We start from the raw sequence: 25,085 nt of genomic DNA, 5'->3' as shown, positions 1-25,085 counted from the left end.
GTGAAATAAATACTATATGCACATTACTTGTTCCAAGTTTACGGTTTCTTTTGGTGTAACAGCGCTCATGACATTAAATCTAGAACCTTATTGTGGTGACTGGTTGGAAGGTTGATTTTGAAATCTCGGCTTGCACATTCATTTCACCAAATTTGATACATCTCTACAGATAAGAAAGATATATATCTTTGCAAAAGATATAATCACTCTAGCTCGCCTGTGTCTCTATATCTTAATAAAGAAGAGTCAATTTTCGTAACGAGTCACGGCTCGTTCCGAGTTAGAGAGAAAGATGGGTTTATATAGCAATTTACACGTAAAAGGGAGACTGACAGCTAATGCATGTTTGAATTAAAAATGTAAACTAAGAATTTTCGGTACGACAACATCACACGCGCGTGCGTGTATCTGTATGTTATATAAAACACAAGTGTTATATAAAACACAAGTGTTTTATATAACATATAGGATTAACAGTGTTTATGAAAGTTGTAAAATGCTACGCTGATATTAAATGTTTTCTTACCGTCCGTTGATTGTTAAAACTTAATTACGAAATTTCGATACGTCCAGAGAACCGGTTTAAACCCGGTCCTTGCTCCTTGTTCAATGAACAAGTTAACGTATTAATGATATTCGTAATTTGCATATCGAAATTAACCTTCAAAATTTTAATCTAATTTTTGAATAATAAGTAATTAAATATTTGATAATTATCTAGTGATTTTGAAAAATAGATATCGAAGTCTACACGTTCTTCGACTTCCTTATGTTAGCCTCTTTAGTAGACTCAAGATCCTCTGTCGACTGTTAATGTTTATTCATAATTTTTCTCAGAATCATTACGATGATTATAATGCTTTATATTACCAGTAATGGAATTAAATATTATTTCCTGCGGCGGCATGAGATCATCTGTTCATCTGAATAGAAATTTTCCAGTTTTTTTTTGTAGGCCACGCTTGCAAAACCTGCTGAATGTTCTATTCCATTGTGTTATACCGCTTTCATTACAACGTGTTAACTTATTATACTATTATTAATCCGTACATAGAGGTACACAATAATTAGCTACTTGAAATGAAGCATGCGGGTTACGGAAAAACACGAGATTAAACAGAGTAGACACTCATTACGACTCTATACTAAATATATATCGTGGTTCAGCCAAAAGACTAAGACATATACCTACCCCAAAGATACTTATGGGTGGAAATACAATAATTGCCTTGCTTGTCAGGTGGGTTGGCGATCACAGTATGGTAATGGTATTATGGTATGCAGAGGATGCTGTTGCCCGTCCTCTGGTTACTTGTTAGTGAGCCGTGTTTATATAATTAATGAATAGTGAATTTTATATAAGACTATCCCCGAAATTCAATCCACAACCTACGATCTCAAGTTTCAGTTTTCTAACACTAGGTTACCACTGCGCATATTATATACTTATACTATACTATATCAGTTTCAAGACATTCTATCGTTATGTTATCTGAAACAGAACAGAACAGAAACTGGTCGTAGAAAAATGGTTGTGAAGTTCTGCAACGACGTGCCGATGGGACTTTTTACACTACAAATGATAAAAAAAAATTCCACGCGAGAGTATAATATTAGAACTCTATAGGCGCAGATGCTAATTGTATTAGGAATAGTATTTATCGCTGCATCAACTCATGGCCAAAGATCCAAAGTACTGATCTAAATTTTTCTTAAATTAAGGATTCAAAAACAACGTCAGGTCTTGTTTGAACGCCAGTGCTACCTTTTACAGTATACGTTTGCTGTGTAAGATCCAAATTAAATTTGTTGGTAATAGAAGTATGGTCCGACTAATGTTGGTATTTTTGACAGCAAGAAAATGAAATACTACATATTAGTTTCTATGTATTTGTGTTACCAATTAATACTCTCCTTGTAACGGAGGGATTGAGCTTACTCGTTGTGTATATTTCTATTGGTAATTACATTTTATTTTAGTGTTAATATTATTCATATATTTTGTTCAACGAAATTTAAGTGCCTAAAGTTCCAAAAAATAAAGCTGAGAAGTTGTGAAAGCGGCTTCAATAAGTTGAATGTCTAATTTATCTGTTAACAAAAATAATTATTTTTGTAGTTAACGTGTAGTACACTAGCAGGTGTATAATACCAACGTGCGATACGTACCGTCGTATCATTCGCACGGGCACGTGTTTTCCTAAATACGTCAACATTTCAACTTCAGATCAAATGCATTCGAATATTTCAGGCAAAGGATATCCCTCTGCTATATATAAGCCTCGCCTATAGATTTCCAATAGGACTAATTGAAAACTTTCTATATTTACCGTCTTCCGACGATCTTACCAAGATCATCTTGTGGATTAATGTCTAATGCTGCGTTTGGTTATCCGTGATCTCCACTCGAAAAATTTAAGACCCGGGCGGCCATTTCGCCGCCCTCACCGGATAAACCCGTATTATGCTATTACAGGATTATTCCGTTTCTATCAAATTCGGCATTTACAGGTACACTTTATGATTTTTTTTGGGATTTTTGTAATTTAAAATGAAGGAAAAGAAATTCTCTTAAGTAAAATCGCTAAAGCGGGTACGATATAATTCACGTGAATAATGTTCGATAAGTTTCCAGAAATGGATATTACTGGGTATTTTTGTAATTTTTTTTGAATATATTTACATTAACGTCTTATTATAATAACCTATTTCAAAAAATCGACAAAAAGTAAGCCAATGTGACTCTAAAAAAACTGTAATAATTATTGCGGAGAAAGAGTTGGCAGAAATGTACATATGAATAATATCGTAATGCAACCGTCGTAATGCTGGTGCAACTCTTAAAAATGTTTAAATTTAATTCCAGTAAAATATTTTTTTCGTAATAACTAGAAAATATAAAAAAAAATACGTGGATGCAGAAAAAAAATGCTTTGGTTTGGTATACAAATTACCCTTGTAGGCTGAACATAATGAGTTATTAAAGAAATTCGTTTTTTTTGTTTCCCAATAAAATTTGATTTTTGCAATTACGGGTTTACTCGGTGGGAACGACGATTTGACGCGACTTGGCCACTGCCACTTCTATTTCATAATCCGCTGGACTATATCGAAGCTTTCGACTCCATACAGACACGAGCCAGGAGTCTGATTGGTAACGATGGTGTGGTGAGCACCAAGCTTCAAAGCTTGGAACATCGGCGAAAAATTGTCAGTTTATTGATATTCTATATATTTCAATTTAGTGTGTGCAACGGAATTACACCAAATAATTTTTATAATATTTCGAATAAATATATATTCGACTCTATTGTCGAGTGGTCCAGAATCAAAATTTTTATTTCGATGACCCATGATGAAATACTAGTGGCAATCGCATTGTTTCTTCTACATTTTATATCATTGATATATGTTAATAACTAACAATTAAATTCCTTTTTTTGCAAAGAACAATAAGTTATCGTTTTACGCGATACATCTATTGTTAAGAAGCACGTAGAATTGGAAACGTAAAATAACGAACATAGTAAGTATATGCTAAGACGTTATGTTGTTAAAGGTTCAAGGTTTTAATAACGGCACTTTATCAGCATTACACATGGATCTTAAAATAACCGAAGAATAACAAATGTATAAATCATATCGTTATTCATATGCAAGTCCGATGTACATTCCAATTAATTAATATTCAATAATGTTCTTGACAAGTAAAATGTTCAATCATAATTGAACTCAAGGTTAACACAAAAAAATATGAAAAATTATTGTTCAATATTCCAATACAAAATGCGTTTTTATGAAGTCTAGAAATTTATTATGTATAATTTTTTGAAATGGCTCCGGGTTCTTTATAAGTAAATGCTTTTAAGACAAAGCATAATGAATATAAATGCTATTACGATTTGCATAAACGCATATCAATAGTTCAAAGAAGATATATGCGTACAATATAATTTTTTATTATATATTATGTGAGAAATGATGTAATTTTTGGACACATGTCACATGTCACCTCTGGAGGTTTTTGATATAATTTGTCAGAATACACTCCTCTTTAACATTTAAAAATATCTGAAATAACGATGGCCAGACGACCGCGTCTAACCTGTTTTTTGAAAATCTGTCAGAGATGTCTACACATAGTGGTAGAAGTCTTACGAATAAAATGATGATGAAATAAAGCTAGTTGAGATGATAGAACACTGAGGGCGCTTAGATTAAACCTTTTGAAAACGAGGCGGGTTGTCCCACCGGATTATAATAAAAAAGGAAATACATTATGTATGCGAAACTATACGAGTCGAAAGAAGGAAAAAATGCACCGAAATAATGGTTATTTACTTAAAAAATATTGACATTTTAGTTAATTTTTAATTAGGTGCGTTCTGAAGTCAAAATAGGGCACTTTGTTTTTTTTACCATTTTATATTTTCTTTTGTAGATCTTTGTTGATTGTTTTTGGTTAATTTCTGGTATATTGAAACATGTATTGTAGTCATATGTTTATTTTTAAATTCATTGTCATAAAATCTCCTTAAAATATTTCTTAACATTACTATTTAATTTTAAGTTAATTTCTATTACTTTAAAAACGATTCTTGTTTTTATTTATTTTACATCAAATTCCTTTGGTATTCTTTTTTATTAAGTGATTTGGTATAAAACACATTTTGCACAATATAAACGTTTTTACTATTTTAACGTGAACCTCAAAGCTTATGTTAAACTTAAAAAGTTATAATCTATTTTTGACAACAAATTTAACTTAATTAGCATATTCTAATTACAAAAACTTGATTGCTCACTTTGAGCCACAATGTAAATTTGACAGTTTCTAAACGAGCCATGGAGACGGCATTGCTCGGTATTTATTTTCTTGTTTCAGCTGGTATATGCCCCCTGCAAGGTATAGGTTTCCAATGATCTCCACTTACGTATTTCTCTATGATATCGAATTAGGAATGAGATCTGCATACGAATTGAAGTATACCCGACAAGTGTACCCGACAGCCTATAGTCCAGTGGATTGGTAAGTAGAAATGGCAGTGGAAGGTCACATATCGTACAGAACAAAAGACCGTTGGGACTTTAAGGTTCTGGAGTGGAGACTATAGACCAGCAAGTGCATCGTATGATGACCGTCCACAGGTGCTGTAGGCTTCATCAAACCGGTCCTTATACAAATCGTTGGACTGGCCCATGTCCAGCTGTGAACCTCCTGCGGCTAACATAATGACAATAATGTACAATTTAAATACAATTGGTGCGTTGTTAGTGACAGATTGTGCACGTGAATAATGTTTTACGTAATATTGCTAATATAATAATTATTGTATAGTTTTGGATAACTATATATTGTATTAAACCATGAGGCATGATGCATAACAATAAAAAAATTAATTTATTTGTTTGTATACGTCGTAATAAAAAATAGAACAGCAACAAAAAAAAAAACATAAATTTTTAGGCAATTTCAACAATTTAGTTTTCACCTATATGGGAAATATACCGATCATCGCAACATAATCAAACATAATCCTATTTAAGGCATGGTTATATATAATATAAAGATGTTTTAACTGTTTTTAAAATAACTGTTTTATTACAAAAATCTCTATCGCGGCATTTAATTTGCATTCAAATTATCACATATCAATTGACACGACATTTAAGAGCATGAATGATATTTTTATGAAATCAATGGATCATTTGCGTAAATTACAAGATAGTATTTAATCAAAGAACAAGAGAAAAGGTTAATTTAGAGTTTTAATATTATCTGTATATTTAATTAAATATTAATTAACATTAAAATTATCGGAGTACATTAACAATATAGGAAAAGAACATTAATGTCCATAGCACCTAGATTGTAAAAACTTTCCGATGAATTTATATTGGCCACACATTTTATGCTATCTAGCATTTATGTGTGGTATATTCTTTTTATTATAACTGTTACCGCTTTGACGTAATCAACTAACTTGCAGACGTTTTAACAAATCTGCATTTTTGGATATAATGTGGGTTAAACAGGTTCGTACACTGTTATTTATATTATTTAAATGCTAAATATTCTCTTATATTTATTTCACTTTATTTTAACATGAATAAAATTATAATAGTTTATTTAAATAGTTTTTTTATGATATACAATGTACTCTATAGTCCAAAGCACCACGCAAACAAGACAGCATACGCTCATGGCTAAGAAGCAGTATAGATAGGTTCCTGTCGCTTCGAAGATAAGACCTGGAAAAAATAATGAAATTATTTGGTCAATTGATTACACAGGTTGATTGGTTATGGATGTAACAGCTTTTAAACTGTGAATATATAGTTCATTTGCTGTAAATTAAAATACGGTACATACTATCCAAATTTATAAATGAACGTAGCACCCAAAAACAATTTTCAAAATTCGTATAACTACGTATTAAAATAAATTATTGCTTACTATTTGTCTCTACAGACTGTGTGCCTCTGAATTTCAATTGAAAAAAGGAACATATTTCAGAGTTATCACTACATACGGCTTGAAATAGATGTAACAGGTTTAAAGCTTCTAATTAATCCCCCTAATTAATTAAAAACCCGAGAATTAAAGTGGCCTTATGGAAAACACAAACATAAACGTCAAAAACGAATAAAATCTATGGATAATTAAAATGCATATATTTTGTCTTATCTCTAACGAACATCCGTTTCATGCACGATGAAAGACAATATTGCGAATATATTGTATCTCAGATATAAATAGATTGAAGAGGCGACCTGAAGATGAATATTTTTAAATTGCATGTGCCAGTATTATTATATTTAATAATACTAACGCACCAGTATCGAAGCAAAAATCACCACACAGCGAAAAAAAATAGGACGCGTTGTCGTACATTGATTTTATTATCACAATAATTATAGTATATATTTATAACATTAACATACATTTATAACAGTAACACACACATATATATATATATATATATATATATATATATATATATATATATATATAACTGACGAAGTTTTAGACAAGATTATATAAAACCTGGGATTAACCATCCAGCTAGGTAAGTCCAACTTCGGGAAAAAAGATCACAGAAATAAAATTCCGAAACATTCTCTTCTCCAAAATGCTAAAGTCCGAAGACGAAACTCTTTAAACAATATGATGATGTACGGATCGGGGATGTGATCGTTTAGGATGGGTCTGATGCAAAAGCTCAAGATCACACAGAGAACAATGGAGACGCCTATGTTCTGAACCTCGCTGCAAGATCAAATCAGAAATAAGAAGATCCGCAGAACCAAGGTCACGGACGTAGATCGTAGAATTGCTTGTTTGAAGTAACAGTGACTGGGGCACATCGTATGTTAAACAATTGCCGTTAGGGCCGAAGTTTTTTGAGTGGCGACAACGTGGATTAACGACAGTTTACGTTGTAGATAGTCGCTAGATGCGGGCGGTGCAAGACCAGTGTTTGTGACAGTCTTTGGGGGAGGCCAATGCCTTGAGATGGACATCTATTAGCTAACGTGATGATGATGATGATGATGATAAATGAATTAAGTTTAGCAGTAAAAAGATGAAGACAAATATTTGCTCTAATTATTTGTAGTTCACAAAAATAATAGCACTGTAGTGAGACCAATCCCATCCACCTTGTACGTCTATATTTGTGTATCCCCTTAGTTTTTGGCATAAACAGAAATAAACGCATATTGGAAATATCTTTTCTTATTTTATTATGTCCAAAAAATGACTTGCAGCGTCAACATATTCAGATAGCGAAGGAATAATCCATTTCACAATATTGTATTACTTAAATAGCCAATAACGTTTCAAAATCTGCAGTTTATGCTTTGTAATGTGGGAATGGGATATTTTATTTTTTTCTTTCTATGAAGTAAACAAAAAGATAACATCCGTGTTTAGCAATAGTAGAATAAAAATAGCTAAAAATAAATGTGATCTTTATACTTGTCTGTAGTCTGTAGTCTGCAGGGACAAATATAACATTTAAATTAAGCGTAAAATTGTAACCTCTATTTTAGTAATGCTTTTTCTACATCCTCGTTGTATTTATTATTTTTGAAACCATTGATTTTTGAATAAGGTATATCATACAGTAATTAACAGCAAATGAGCATGCATTATAATCAATTAACCTATATAAGAGATTTCTTATATTCTAGCATGACAATACCTTAACAAAACTGATATCACAATACCTCTGGGACCTTAAAGATTAGAATTAGAATTTAAATTATATAGGATTGAAATTTGGTAGGAATATTTATTTCATCTTGTAAAGGAAAGTTAAAAAGATTTTAATAACACGTCTTTCGCCGATTCATTAAAAATAAATATTTCAAAATTATAGCTCTTATTGATATGTTGTACCGTGGCACGAATACTTTTTGGTACATACGGATTTATTTCTATATTTTACGCCACGCTCAGCGGGCGATTGACAGCTAGTAATAATCGAAACACGCCAGGGTAAATCTATGTAAGGCTTATGTCTTATGTCAGTTTGCTTCCTACAGCTGAAACGATGATTAAAATGATGATGAAAATTACTCACTTCCTGCAAACTTCTTTTCACAAGAGTTTTTCTTGCAAATTTACTCTCTAAAAAAGCATATATTATTGAATTATACCTATCAAGGGATCAGCGATGAGCATCAAAAATCCTGAGAAGATGATATGGAGCGCTAACGCCGCTGGGAATCTGTCTGGTGCTGCTGTCACCAGCACAAGTGGAAACAACACTTGAACCGAACATCTGATCAGACCAGATATCACTGTTATTGTGAACACGAACCAGATCTCGCTCGAACACACCAACGCTGGAAACGTCAATATATTATTAATTATTTATTTACTGGTACAACGATAGTTTCGCAGAAATATTAACGGAAGAGCAAAGTTTCTGAACACAAGCAATATATTTTGTTCAAAAATAGAATACTAGATGGATCGACTACATAGTTAAGGGGAAGTCGTTGGATGTGGCGAGCGCAATGCCGGTCATTGCGGCGACCTTTGGCCTTGCAGTGAGCGTTTATTGCCTGAATAGAAGAAAAGAGAAAAAAAGAGATTTTGTTTCATACATTCGAATATCATACCATAGTTTAAGAATGATTTTTTTTTGTTTAGTTAATATATGGGATATGCGTATATGAAATATATACTACTGCGATCAAAAAGTTAGGTGAAATTGTCATTTAAAGCTCCCGGGCATTAGGAAGGCAGGTATTTTTTTCCTAGTTTGGTAGGATATTCTAATAATATATAATATTTGCCAAGTGTCTGTTAGTCAAAAGTGTTTGTGAAATATCATTTATTTATCAGACCAGTCTATTTTGAAGGATGGTTTGTGTCTCAAACGCGTTCTCAATTTCAATATCTTGTAATGCAAGCCTCAAAACTCTCGACTCGGCTTGTATTCGCCTCATATGTTTCCGTACGGTTACTATTCAGAAAACTCCTCACGCAAATGCGGGGACGCCGGTTTAACACGACTGAGGAAATAAAAACCGAATCGATGGTCTTGAAGGTTATACCAGTAAAGGACTTTTCCGACAATTTCGTGGATTAGAAAAAAGCGTTGGGAAAAGTTTGTTTTACCAGACGGAGATTACTTTGAAGGGGATAAAATGGATTTGAAGGATATATAAATACAATTTACATTTTATAAACACATTCACCTTATTTTTGATCAGTGTTATATGTGTATTCATTCATTCTTAACTTACTTTTCTTACTAATGTGCTATTGCATATCATAAAAAATTTGAGTGTTATACAGGCCTTTAATAAGCTGGTGCACCAGATTATTTTGATTTGTTTAATTTAAAAGCATCTGCTTCTGTCGCGATTTATAACTAAATAAATAAATAAAAAGTTTATACTACCGAAACCTAACATCGAATTAAATATAAATTTTTAAACATACATTAAAATTTTCAATTATTATGTATTTACAAAATGGAGTAAATACCAACGTGCAGCTTATATCATTAGTTAATGAAAACGATGTAAAGATGCCTTTACAACTGCCATTTACATGGCGTTCTTTTTACAAAAAAAAAAACATTGAACCAGATCAATAATTAATGTAAATAACGATGATGAATAAACAATTTAAAAAGTTATTCAATAGTTGAATTCTTTTAAAAACTTAACCATGTGTAAACAAATATTTAAATTTCTTTATTAAAATTAATTAGTTAACGCCCACTATAATAATCTTTACATTCCAGTTGCTTATGAAGATTGGTAAACATATTAATTCTATCCGACGAATAAATTGAAGCTGGTCAAAACATTTTTTGTCGGTTCGATTTATTCAAAACATAGAATGTAAGTTAACGGATTTTATCGTGTCTTATCATAATGTTGCACCAACAGAAACTTTCTGTCTTTAAGGCTGTTAGAACAGAATTCTCTTTATATCACGCTCTTAACAACCTATGATAAAACTAAACATATTTTTTATCTTACGACAAGATTTATGAATATTGACTTCTTTCTAAAACAGATGTAAATCTATTGACTTTAAATCAGATATGAGACCGCTATACTACGTAACGACGGCTATGAACCGAATCATAATATTATATATTATATTCTACAATTTATTATTATTATATGCGTTTAAAATATTACAAGCATTATTAAAAATGTATGAAAACAAATGGTCTCGTTTTCTACACAAACAATTTAATAATGAGGCTGTTTTATCACGCTATACTATTTGCTTATCCTTAATTACTTCATTATTCTCTTTTACCTTATTTTTCCTTTACGGTTACGATAGTAAAATTCTATTTTTTTTTTCTGATACTATAATGAAACAAGGCTTTATATGCGCCGAAACACTTGAAAATATCGTTAAGATTAAGATGATATTATACGTTCCATCACAATATCGGACACACGGAAATATTTGTGAAATCTAATATTTAGATATGCGTGTTTTCTTATAGATACTTTTCATTTTTAATATGTATTATTAAAATTCGTAGTAGATTAAAATTAAAAATTCTAAAATTTATATTTGCGTTGCGAGAATTTTAAAATATTTAATACCACTTTTATGTAAAACTTTTTGTCTGGTTTCTATAAAACTTTCTTTTTTTATAAAAAGGGGAGGAAATGAGAGAAGAAACAATGTATTAACTGATCACGTTATTTTAAATCAAAAAGATTTTTTCTAACATTTTCATTCTCACTACGTGACCCCTCAAAGTATAGGTTTGAAAATTTCTTACAAGAATTTTGTTATAATTTAAAATACTTTTTATGAAAGATGATTTCGTGCGTTCTTCTCAAACATCGAGCTACGTAAATGGTGACAAGTAATGTAATGCTGGTTAGGGTAAGAAAATTTCAAGATAATTGTGAAGAATCTTAATATTGCGTCGAAATAATTCGTCCGTTTTAAGTAATTATGATAGGTTTTTCGGATTTTATTTTAGATAAATCCCTTAGGTACAATTATAGAATTCTAACCTACAAGAAGGTAGATTAGAAAAAAACAGTGTTATCGTCAAAAATTATTTCTTTTGCACAACTAATAAATAAACATAGAATCATAAAACTTTTCTAACAGCTTGTTTGATTTGCAATTAATAACTTTATACCTTCGCCACTCTTACCTATACGTAATATGATAGTAAGGCATGTTCCAAAGAAGAAAATTTTACGGCTATTGACTGTGTAAAAATATGTGAACACTGCTAACGAAAATCTTGCGATTAGATCAGCTATAGCGCCCATCATTACACACGTTGCTACTTGCATCTACGAAAGAAAAAAATATTGAAAATAAACATGTAATCGGCGTCATCATCATTTTAGCCGTAGTACGTCCAAAATATAGGTTTTTTCATAGATTTCTAATAGGTCCGGCTGTAAGCGATATATCTCCAAAGTAATTAAAAATAATCATTGTTGTTATATGGTCGTCTACTGATCTTGTAGGTTGGCGTTGGCATTCTACGCTACGCTTGTCGGTCCGGAATTTACTCTCCAAAATCTTAAGGGCCCAGCGGCCTCTGGAGCCTGACCACTGCCACTTCAAGTTGTCAATCCGATGGGCAATATCGGCTATTTGCCTTTATTTTCGGATCTCCTTATTCGTGATACGATCTCGTGGAGAAATCACAACCATAGCCTTCTCAATAGCTCGTCGACTTTATTATTAGTTAAATTACAAAATAAATTAAATTACAAAAATACTTTTCTGCAACGAGCCATGATTCAATAAATTATTCGTTTATTAACTTTAATATTTTTCTACTGTTACATTTCAATTTGGTTATAACTTTGATAGCTATATCGTAAGTATTTCAATTTAAATTTGACCAGTTTCGATATGCTTCGTAAACATCTTGCGGATCATGAATTAATTAGTAATGTAAATCAATATGTCAATTACCTTTGAGTATCCATAAGAAAATAAAAGCATAGGCTCCATGGCGAGGTAAGTGACATCGGAAACGAATGCGAAACCTAAACCAACTAATGTGCTTACGAATCTCGGGTCCTTCAGCAAATCTAATTCGACGTTATCGTAAATAATTTTTCTGAAATAGAAATCGAATGTAAGTTCCTCACAGTCAATCTTTTACGAAAACTAGCATTAATCTTATTTATTGATAAAGCATAATATAATGTTACTATGTTTATAGAAAGAATCGCGTAAAGCTATCTTTTATCTTATAAACGATGTGAACCAAAAATCTAAATTATAACTTTCAGTAGAAGTTTCATTATAATTATAGGACACTACTTTCTGCTCGATGATTAACTCTGCTAACATAGTTTTAATAAAAAAAGTAAACAAACCATCTACAAATAAAACAAAACTTAGCAGGAGCAAAATTAAAAAAATCGGTATATCCTTATGTAACAAATACTTCAAATTATTAATTTTATTATAAACTTATGTCAATAACTTCCTTAACGTATACAAGTTTTAGGAAAAACAAACTTACATGATACTTTTTTGAATTGATTCATGTTTACACGACGCCCTTGTTTCTTTTATTTCTTTTATTTCAATCATATTGTCATCACCTGGCAACATTTTGACCACTGTTTCATCATAGTTTTCATTATTAGCTTTAGTATCGCGGACGTCACAATTTAATGAGTCTGTAAGTTATTAGTACACTGATGTTGATGAAAATGAAAATAATGATTTGTTAATAAAAATGGGAAGTAGCGTAATTTTGTCTAGTGTTATTTACGATTGCATAAGTGAAGCTTACTTTCGAGAGTTTATTGAAATGTATATTAAATAAGACATAGGACGCTACATACAAAACTTGATTAAAGCCCGTAAATCTATACATTACCATTATTTGTACTATTTTCAGATTTAATCATGTGCCATTCAACAGGGTGCATAACCAACATGGCGAACAAAAGATGGAGATCTAAGGCCATAATTATGGCAAGGGTCCAACGGAAGCCGTACTCTGCGAGAAGGAACGTCACGAGTATCGGGAAAGTGATAGACGCAATGCTGCTCATAGTCTGATTAGCACTCATCATCGCGGTACGTTTCTTTGTGAAATAACAGTTGAACGCTGTAAAACTAACTGGAATCATAACACCGAAGCCGGCACCTGAAATATTATTAATAAATATAGTATTATGTATAATATTATTGACGTTTTATCTTACAATAATCTATTCATTTGTATCCATAATTTTTTTATATATCACTTAAAAAATAATGTGTTAAAAATGTCACCAATGTTTTGAAGCAAAACTTGAAAATAGCGTTAACAAATCTCCCATTTTACATGTTTTACGGAAAGAAACATGTTGTGAGAAAAATTGTGTAAACCAAACATTTCTTTTCCTAAACTAACCAAAGAGTAAATTAAAACACTACATGTATTAAATTGAAATTATAATTCCAATTTTACGAAAACCTTGTAGTGTATAAAACAGAAAACATAGTAAGTAATCGTTTATAAATAATAAATAAATCGATTACTCTGTAAAGCGTTTTAATTTTTTTTTCTTTCAAGCCTGCGACAGGCCTGTAACTTTTGACAATCAAGTGTCTAATAAAACGTGTTATACAGAGTCGTTATATTCAAATAATCTTCATTAACTTTTTATTAAGGTACCGAATAAACTAATTTATGCTCTTTATTAAAAAAACGTTGAACGAACAAACTACAGTAACCTGTTGATTATGCTCATGTATTTAATATAAGTATAATCGTTAGGACAAACAACGTTTGGTGCGAACGAAATGCATTCCTTGGAAACATAGTTTAAGTCAATCAATAAGTGATAATAAATAAAATATTACCTCTTATAACTCCAAATGTAAAAACCAATTGATATGTTCTCGTGACAAATATAGTCAAAAGATCTCCCAATATAAACAATCCTGCTCCAAGTAGACCTACTTGCCGAAATGAGTATCTCTTCAATGCAATTCCGCTTAGGAATCCTACAAAATAGTTACTTGTTAATACACAAAACAATTCATATTTATATTTTTAAGAAAACGTGAAGATTGTTTTTCACATTATACATTTTTTAAACTTTACCATTAAAATGAAAAAAATGTAGTGTTTTTATCGTAAAGATTTTTTTATTTATCCGTAATCAAAATAAATGCAAAAGAAGCCTATATTGGAAATAATATAGATTTGATGAGAAAAAGTTGCGATAACCTAAAAAGTTATTAAAATTTATGCTATTATAAGGCCATTCACTTTACCAATTTGCTCGACACTGTTTACTAATATTTGATTTTTATATCTCGGAAGTTGCAACTGCACGTGAATAGTGTTGTTTTTTTTTTACGGAAAATTTCTATTAAAAAGATAAAAATAATAACTTGAGAGCCGCGAGTTTCATTATTTGTAAAAAAAAATGTTGAGAAAAGTACGAAATTAGATTCTTTTTGTTTATCCATTACTTTATCAAATATATGGAAATCGCATCAATTGTGTTACACTCAAAAACGTTCTTAGTTTATATTAAACTGTAACATATTTGAGTAAAGATAAAAAACGTGTTTGTCCAATTTTTGTCAACTAAGGAATTTATTAAATCTCTGCCTTTCTCATGCGTGTTATGACGGCAGGTAAATTATTGTCAAGGACTGAGAACATTTTTATGACTTTTAAATATTACAGATCAAAAAAATATGCCTTATTTACAACGATTTCCTTTTGGACATATGCGGATTGAACTTTATAATTTTTTATGTATTTAGCTATTTAATATTTTCGTGTATATATTTGAATATATATATTACTTTTAGATCACTTATAAATTTAACAACCGATCAGTAGGTTATTAAAACAATTTAAATTTTTGAGATTATATCTCCTAGTCGCTAAGTTCCTTTGGAACAAAACGCATCTACGGAAACTACTGACTAGCGCCGTTACTATTTCAATATCGGTCAAATCAATATGAACCAATGAATAAGTGATGCAAACTGTTTAGTCCCTGAGCGGCAATCGTTCTCTATCCAATGATATCTTCCTATTAACCGATTTGTATTAAGCTAATAGATTCATTATTAATTGGGGACAGAAATTCTAGCCGAGTTCAAAGTTGGTTGAAATTCGAGCCGAACTAAAATTTCACATAGTGTAACATTAGTAGTATGATTTCTCATGCAATTGTTGCCTTGGTAACTAAAATTTGCTCTTGCATATTAAGATTTCCGTCCAATTTTGTTTGCTATCTAAAATCCCTGTATTTATGTCATATTGTTGTTAAACATTGTAATAATAGTAGAAGTTTATGCATAATTACCTCTCACCAGCTTGCTTCATGAACTTAATGAACGCCTCGTTGAAGCGGGTGGAATTAAAATCTTTTCTTAGCTGATTTATAATCAGTAAGAAAAATAACTTTACCAAATTTCAAGTCTCTTAATTTTATGGTTATAGAGATATTGTGATGAGTCAGTACATTGATTAAAATCTCACGTATACTAGCTGTACCTGGCGCACTTCGTGTAGCAAACACTACTTTTTATGGCCGGTATTTTAAAAAAAATTGTTATTTTTTACCATGTAAAATGAAATATTTTGACCAAGTTGTACATATAAGAGCTGTAGTCTGAAAACATGCATTTTTTATATTAACGCCACCACAACCCCATTGCGCATAGAAATTCGCAATAATAATTCTTAGTTAATCTCTGTTTAGCAAAACAAATAATTCTAACATATTTCAAGTCTCTAACCTTTGTGAAGAAAAATTGTGGTGAGTCAGTACATAGGTGAAAATCTCTTGGGTATAGTATAGATAGATAGAACATAATATCACCTGCTATGGAAAGAGCTCCATTATATACTCCAATGACTAAAGGTAGACCACTTGCACCGTCTTGTTCGATGAAGAAATTGTTGAACAAAATACCAAAAGCGTTGGACGAACCAAATCCCAGCATCTGTAATCAAATTATATTATTGTGACATGAAGTAAAAAAGTTATCCGATCTATGATTCCAGTGCTATGAATTTTTATGGTTATAAAAATTATGAACCTTATTGTATGGTAATAAATTTGTAATATGAAGTGATGAAGTAATAAGATTTTTTTATATAAAGAGAAGTGAGTTATGGCTCGTAATAATGGTATCGTGTTCTGGCAAATGGAATGTATTAGAAAAAGTTTTTATTAAACCATGCCTTCTTTGCAGAAAAAAATATGTTTTTGCTTCGGTATATCGGGTTAAGGCAAAAGTCAAGGTCGCGTAGTCACGTGGGTTGAAATTTCATTCGTTATTTATTAATGATTAAATTATTATTTAAAACTTCTCATGCATTTTGTACGTGGCACCAGATTTATGATCGTTGATAAATAGTTTGTTCTTATAAACATAACATGAGTATTTTAGAGAAAAATCCAAAAAATTAGTTTTAATATTTATAACTCGATTTTTAAGTATGTGACATTGTATTCTAAACCGAAGAGGCTATCAGTTCTACGCGCTATGTGGCATGTCCACTGTCACTGTCTTAGCATTTCCTTGAGCCATGTTGGTTTCTATTTATTATACTTCCTTTATTAACATAAGTATTTAACTTTACAAAGTTAAGTTTAATATATTCAAGAATGACACAGGAATCTAAATATACACGCAGGAAGATTAATTAAGAAAATATCCAAAAAGTATATTTAAACGATAAGGATATCAATGTGATCGATACGCGTCTCTATGGTAATTATTATATCATGATGCTGATTATAATATTTGCATATATTTGTTACATAAAATTGAACACAGAAGAACTGGTGTGCCACGTTTAGCTTGAATTATTCCGAAAAATTAATTTAATTTTTTAATCGTAACTTGTTTCTCTTTTATTCAGGTTTTCGATTCAAGTGACAGTTAATGTCGTACGCAAGTACCGCTTTCGCTGACGTATTATTTAAGTAAAATACGTCATCATACCTTTTATGTAACCATTTTTAAAAAAAACCTGTCTTAATAGCTAATTTAAATTTGTAACAACATATCCTTTATGCTCTGCTGTCAACTAAAAAATAAATTTTATTTATTTATTTCGATACACAATCCGCAATTTTCTACATTTCAGACAGATATTTGTCTGAAAATACATACATACGTATTTTGTAGAAAAATATGACATTTATTCGATGATAATGTACCACAAAAGAGTAGATTCGTAAAATGATTCGTAGATGTTTTACTTTATCAAAATCTGTATGCGTTCTGTTTTAATCTTTCTGTTTACAAAACAAGGTAAGTAATGCCGCGAAGACACAAACGTTTAAAACTTATATGTCACGTTTTGTTGGGGTTATAACTTAATTAAGTGCAAACTTACATACGGAACCTTTCATATTATTTTGTGAATATAATTTATTGCAGATTTCTCATGGTCATGTTTCATTCAGAAATAATTTTATAGTATTTGTTTGCCTATTTATATGATAAATTGTATTTTTTCAGTAAACAAAATACAATTTATTGTTAAAGAATAGACTCTCTATTACATGCTAAAGGATGCAGGCCTGACAAAACCAGCGTTAGCCCATTCATGGAAGGGGCTTTCTATGCAGTATTAGAAGTATGGTTTAAAATTTGGATAGGTAGAGAGAGAGGGGCTTGGTAGGTGATGGTGAACTCTTACATATTACACGAGAGCCTGTTTAAACCTGAGACGTGAATCGTCAGCCATGAGCACCGTACCCGGCGCCACTTTTTGTAAAGCAACGGATCCGGCACTCGCAGTATGAATAAAAAAATTCTGTAATGCTAAACATTACAATTTTACTAATTAGCCTAAATGATATACCGCGTGTGGGTAATAAGAATTAAATGCTCATTCATTGTCAGAAAACTTCACATATTTATATAATATTTAATTTTGTAAATATCTTAATCTTGAATTACGAGCTCCATCTAAAGATAAGCTTATTACGTATAAAAAATTCCGAGCATAAGTAAATTTTAAAATAAATCACATTTTTAACGCAATGTATATTTAAACTAGTCTATATATGTAGTCATGTAATATTTATATTTAGTATACTTAAATTATTTAATCCTCATATATGCATATATGGTATTTGCTTTTTATATTTGTATTAAAATATGGTAATATATTTTATCTCTATACATCATGTCACTGAAAAAGTTTGGTAAAGAAAATGGGCATTTTATTGAAATAAAAATGAGCGGTGATGCGTTTTGCAATGCAAATTCGGTTCAAAAGTATTTAAAAAAAATGCAAAGATCACGGACTTTTCAACGAAAATATTAAATTTTTTACCAATCCTTATTGATCCTGAACTGATAAAAATCAAGGTTTACGTGTAAAAGTTACGAAATTGTTCCAAAAAAAAAAAAACGATTCGCAAAAAAGCTTGTTGCATACATCAAAAATTTTTATGGATACAGGGAGAAAAATACAAAAAACAATTTGCAATAATTAAGTAATTAAGAACTGTAAGATACAAAGATGTTTGCATGTCCGCATTGTAAACTTGCTTGAATGTTAAAAAATAATTATTGTGGGGTAAACATATATGGTGAACGAACGACAGAATCAAGGACACAAGAAGTCACTGTATTTGGTTAGTGCAAGAGCAGTTATCGTTGCGATTCCTGGGGGAGGCCTTTGATTTGCAGCGGGCGTGTATCGGTTAAAACGATGATTATAATGAAATGGAAATATCATTTTGTAACCACATAAATGTTTGGAATTATTTGTTGTTAGGGGAAGAAATAACACCGGCGCAGCCACAGGCGGTCGTCGTTAGATTCGCAGAAGACATTATTACGCTGTTAGTCGAATAAGAAGGTTCTTCGAAACCAAGTTGTATCGGTAGTTTGTTGTAAAACTATGCAAGTAACAACAGTTTTCAAAATACTACTCCGACGTACATAATCATTTGAAGTGATTTGGGGGCATTGGTCTTTACAAGGAACATTTGTCCTTCTACATCGATACAAAATGAAACGAAATAAAAATCATCTTATACTATACTCGTAATAGAACATCATGTAGGTTTACTGTAAAAACATAGACGTTTATTTAAACTCACATTCAACTTTTTTAGATAATATTTCATGAGATTATTTTATCATTTCCATTTAAATTCATATTCAACAACATGATTATTAGATAATATTTTATCTTAAAAATTTCTATGTTTCTTTTTTGACAAAGATAGTCTTGGATATAATAATTTAAATAAATTTTATAACACTCAGATCAATTTTTATAAGATAATAGCGTTGAATGAAAGGCTACGCTTATAGTAAGTAGAGTTGAATTATTTTAACATAACAACGATTTAGGAATTGAAAACAGTTCGGATACACACACGGTAAGAGAAAAGTAAAAAAAAAAGTGAAAAAAAGTAGTAACAATTTCCGAAAAGTATACTAAGAGAAAAATACTTCAACGTATAGGAAGTATTAAACTAGTTGATAAACAAACAGTTTTTATGGGTTATTTAAAATAACAGGTAGCCATTAAAATAAACAGGACTGTAACTTTTTAGTTATTGTTGACACCAAAATCTCGACTATGTAAATTGTTACCGGAATAACGTTTAAAATTTAATTTACTACCTTAACATTATTTACATATGATCATGACGTGCATTTAAATTTTTTTGTGGTTTCTTGAACGAATTTAAAAGAAATCATTTAATAATGTTTTACTATTATGTCGTGCTGGTTTCAACTAATCTATTATAGTCTGTCCTGTTGGAAATCTATGATGTAAGCCTATGTGCAGCAGTCCACGTCATATGGCTGAAATGGTGATGATAATGATAACTATAACGCGATAGCTTAAGTTCCGAATTATAACCTTCCCAGAATTCACATAAAGTATTTTTTTTGGAGATTCAACGGCTTACATAGGTTATGGTAAATAATTTATCAAGACTGTGTAAGGGAAACGACTATTGCATTAATGGTATTAGACTAGCTATGGGATTTCTCTACTATATAAATTCAGTAACGAGAACGTGTGTAGACGAACGGATTTGATCCGCATGACCCAGAGGATTTTAATTTGAAATAGCAGTGTGCAGGCCACATATCGCGAGAACAGATGACCGTTGGGGACTTAAGCTTTTGGAGTGGAAACCACAGGCCGGCAAGAGCAGCGTCGAACGTCTAGGTGGACGTTCAATGCTTAAATAATGATTCTGTGCTTAAATATGACAATGATGATTTTCCATCGGTCCCCCCTCGAAACAGTCGACTACACAAATTCCAATTATCAAAACTATATACAATAATCTGTGATTCTTTGGAGCACAAACTGCGCGTGTACCAACGGCCTTAGATATACATTACGTAGACAGGGTATCGCAAGGAAACACCTTTCATTTGTATTCAGCCGGATTACTTTACGTTCAATCCGATTAATAAAATGTATACTCAGTAATTAATACTCGATATATATTTAGTTATTTAAACATATTACTACTATTTATTTATTTATTATTATTTATAGAAAACTTACTATCAGGTTTAAAAATAATAATAATAATAGCAGAACGTAAATATGAGTAGAAATTTTAGGTTTTATATTTATAAAAAAAGAACATTAGAAAGTCAAGACGACGGTATTATAGATACACAATTTTGTTTCTTTTACAAGCATGTACATAAAAATTCTGTCGACGAGAAAAAGAATAAAAACTGCAATTTATATATCTATTAAAATAAGCTACCTCTTAAATAGAGAATACGAGATAAAGTTCTATCACGCGGATCCAATGTGTGTTTAATTTAGGACAAACCTGTTTTCCGAAGATGTTATCCCAAATCGCTTTTAAGTCGAGTGGTGTGATGTGATATATAACCTACAAATGCTTTAGCTATAAGCGTGAGATTGTATTTTTATGTATAAAAGTAGTAAACGTACACTTTTTTTAACTTAACGTGGGATTTCATTTGGTTACACATCGCCTATACTATTTATTCATTTAATATTCGAAAGGGATTCGAATAGGTTTTCAAACAAATGTTCTCTTTTAATATAATTTCATTATTTAGTTTATTTTCAGAAATGAAAATGAATACGAAAAAAAGTAAGTTTTGTTCGTGTCAAGGTAAGTATCATGGGGTGAAAAAAATATTTTTGTTAGACAGGCAGTTACAGTTATTTATAACTACCTCTGCTTGTTTTTTTTTTCAGCATTTAGATTTTCAACGTTGCTTTATTGGTATATACAGATTCCGCAAGTTTGAAAGGACGGAGCGCAGATGGCATTTGGGCTAATCTTAGTTTTTAGCATATCTAGGAAACACCTTTTATTTGTATCCAACTGCAGACTCTTAGTGGCTTCGACTGAGGCCGCTAGTAGTAGAGGCCGACGTAGAAACGACATCACAATATTGAATTGTTCGTCTAAAATTTTTATACGATTAAGTAAGTTTAACAATAAAATTAATAAATTTATTCGTTTAAGTGAATAATGATGATTTTGTCTATCATGTAATTTTTTAAATATTAAAGAGTTATAAGAAACAACTTTCGTGCGTATAAAAGTATGTATAGCTAGAAAGAAAAAAGTTACTTCAAGTTAAAGATTAAAGTCTGAAAAATTTAAAAAATTTCGAAACGTAAAAAATATTTTACCGTTGTAAAAAGATGTTAACCCAATACCATCGCGTATTGAAACCAGTATGTCTGAAACAACTCGTTAAAAAGACTTGGATACGATTACTTTCATTTAGTGAAAAAAAAAAGTAATTAACATAAACATGAGTTTTGAGAACCTGTCCGATCACATAGTCTGTTGAGGCTAAATGGCGAGGATGATGAGAATGAGGCTTATTCTATAGCAGAAATTGACAATTTTCTCTTTTCCCCCAGTATTATACAGTGTTATTTTTAAAATTCTATAACGAAATATTGGACGACAAGAGGTCACAATAGTATTGGTATTTTTTCCAATAATTTTTAGGGACAGAGCACGCAATATGTCGGTGCTGCGAAAATATTGATTAAGAGTTGTTAAGAAAAAGCTAAGAAAGAAATGCGAGGAATTTCCATTTCGAAAAACTTTTGATACTGTAATTTTTACCACATATATAATTTTATCATGTTTAATGAAATGATCAAATAATAAATCTTATATTTTTTATAAAATAATTTTTATAAAAAAAATTATAATCGATACTGGTATTCGCTACTTATATTCCTAATAAATTGATAAAAGTTAAAACGATACGTCAAACCTTTTTTTTAAATGGATAGTTAAATTTTTTTATGATTGTATCTATGATAGGATTTATTTATTTATTTAAGACAAATTTGTTAATTTAAGTTAGAATCAAATTTGAATTGCTTACTGCTATCCTTCAACTAAAAGTTATGAGAGTTACAAATTCATCCCGATCTGATAAGAGCCCACAAAGAATCAGACAGATTTTAATAATTTAAAAACCAAAATAAAAATAATCTAACCAAGAGTTATTAAGAAAGTATTAAATATAAATTGGTTTACAGTAAATAGATAAAAATATAAAAAAAGCGCTACTTACAAAAGTAAATCCTACGCCGATACAAACGAGATAACCCCAGCCTCCATCGGGGGGCAGCCGGGCTTTTTCAGTCTGCCTCTTCTCTGCATGCTCGAGATGTGCAAAAGCCTCATCCATGTTATAAATATTTTAACACTATTTAATATTTTAGATATACCCACACTATAAATTTTTTACTATGCTCATTTTGTTTCTAATCATTTATGATTATTTCCGGTTAAGCTAATAAGTTTTAACAGGATCGCATTTTATTTAAAACTGTTACAGACGCAGCCCGCGCACGTCCAGTCAGCACTGTCTCTGTCACCGCATTGAATAATACTTAAATGCCGGTCAAAATAATCAACGGATTCGACTGACTTAGAGTAAACCATCATCTAAGCTTACTAATTCAATTTAGACCTTAGTTTATATCCCTGTTCAATTTTGATTCTTAACAATACTTTTATAATGTTTCTATTTTACGATGACAAAAACTTATGTCAAAAACGTTTTATTAAAGTATATTTATTTTAAAGTTCCGTATATACGCTCACATGTATACATACACAAACGCACTTATATATATTATATATATATATATATATATATATATATATATATATATATATATATATATATATATATATATATATATATATATATATATATTATTTATCACAACGTTAATTATATAATTTATAGAAATAATTATTTTTAAGTACGACATATATTTATAAACATTTGTTTGAATGCGATTCCATGTACTTTCATATTTTTTTCTTTACTATTTAAAACATCTAATAAGTGTTATACAATAATAGCCCTTTACAGTAAATATTTACTTTGTTAATATTGAAATTATTTAATCTATATTAAAATAAATAATTTATTGATTTTTATTACTTACTCCAGTATTTTTAAAAATACATTTAATAAATTATTTATTTACTGTACAGTAGTGCTTCGTACGAAACTGATACAAAAACATCTTTCGATTTTTGTATAAGTTAAAATTTCGTTCTTGTTGTATTTTTGTGACATTTGTTGGTTTGTGAAGAGTAAAAATACTATATGTTATTCAATATCATCATCATTATCACCATACGACATTCACTGCTGAACATAGACCTCAATCACCCCTTACCTCCTGTGGCCAGCATCAACGTTTTCCAACGACCTTGAGACGTCGATTGTTCACCTGATTGGAGGATGTACTACATTGCGTTTGTGCCCTGACTTTCACTTTAGAGCCTTAAGGCCCTGGCAGCCTCTGTTTTACGCAATATCCCCCTCTATCTCCTGTTAATTGTACTTGCGAGTTCGCTGCTCTGTATTGATTAATTTCATTCATCTGCGGATCTTCTTGATAAAAAACAGATATCCAATTAGAAAAATTGGTACCTGTTGGTGGAATGCGTATGCAACAGGAGATACAGCCTACGACTACCTCAATATTTATCAGCAAAAAGTGGTGCACAAAAACAATGTACTTTAAAGGTTAATCATTTGAAAACACTTGTTGATAAAACATCAACTTGTGTCTTAAGAGTGCGGGCACCAATGCTATCGTAGTTTCCTTAACATCGGACAGTACCGCATTGTTATGCGTTGAATGTAATGAATCATCTTCATCATTTCAGTCGTAGGACATTTTTTGCTGAACATAGGCCTTCTCTATAGATTTTCTTCTTAATAGAATCCAGAGTCTTATTATTATGCCATTGGACGTCATACGCTGTACTTGCTGATTCATGGTCTCAACTCCAGAACCTTCGGTACCCGGCGGCCATTTGTTCTGTGCGCTTTGTGAACTATTTTACATATTATCAATAATAGATATATAAGACAAGGAGGTGATTAAATATAATATCTGGTTAATTTAATAGCCTTAATTACGTTCATATAATATGCTCCATCTATTGTCTGTAGATAAATCTGACACTATCGTTTGTTTGGGCACGTGTTAGCATGTTCTCTTTAATAAAGTTGAGCACATGTATGACACGTGTTTGATACATGCTAATGTTTTAGCTGATGAAAAATAACTTCA

General features: G+C 30.8%; 1 protein-coding gene across 2 annotated transcripts; it reads right to left on the bottom strand.

Annotated features, from left to right (window-relative positions):
- Positions 1 to 5,847: 5,847 nt before the first annotated feature.
- LOC137928856 (monocarboxylate transporter 1-like) lies at positions 5,848 to 23,350 on the bottom strand. Of its 2 annotated transcripts, none has more exons than XM_068771850.1 (9): positions 23,054 to 23,350; positions 16,333 to 16,456; positions 14,345 to 14,488; positions 13,371 to 13,643; positions 13,008 to 13,167; positions 12,449 to 12,596; positions 11,667 to 11,811; positions 8,665 to 8,853; positions 5,848 to 6,252 (listed from the first exon to the last, which is right to left on the bottom strand). In XM_068771850.1, exons 1-9 carry the CDS (start codon positions 23,168 to 23,170, stop codon positions 6,131 to 6,133), a joined length of 1,422 nt encoding a protein of 473 aa, XP_068627951.1. In that variant the 5' UTR covers positions 23,171 to 23,350; the 3' UTR covers positions 5,848 to 6,130. The 2 variants fall into 2 exon arrangements, with proteins under 2 accessions (XP_068627951.1, XP_068627952.1); XM_068771851.1 differs by having other exon boundaries at positions 13,008 to 13,089.
- Between the last annotated feature and the right edge of the window lie 1,735 nt (positions 23,351 to 25,085).

This window comes from Battus philenor, unplaced genomic scaffold, assembly GCF_028537555.1.
Source record: "Battus philenor isolate CCGP_79_NKW_IND1 unplaced genomic scaffold, ilBatPhil1.0.hap1 SCAF_4, whole genome shotgun sequence".
Classification (NCBI taxonomy): Eukaryota; Metazoa; Arthropoda; class Insecta; order Lepidoptera; family Papilionidae; genus Battus; species Battus philenor.
Note: the sequence above shows the minus strand (reverse complement) of the source record. Positions and strands in the feature narration are given on the sequence as shown.

Excerpts from the sequence above, each read along its gene's own strand:
- LOC137928856 (XM_068771850.1), bottom strand. The coding sequence starts at position 23,170 with ATGGATGAGGCTTTTGCACATCTCGAGCATGCAGAGAAGAGGCAGACT. Across the intron at positions 12,597-13,007 it reads TCAATTCAAAAAAGTATCAT|AAAAATTATTTACGATAACG; the intron begins GTAAGTTTGTTT and ends TTTCTATTTCAG. Across the intron at positions 6,253-8,664 it reads CATCGCTGATCCCTTGATAG|GTCTTATCTTCGAAGCGACA; the intron begins GTATAATTCAAT and ends TATTTTTTCCAG.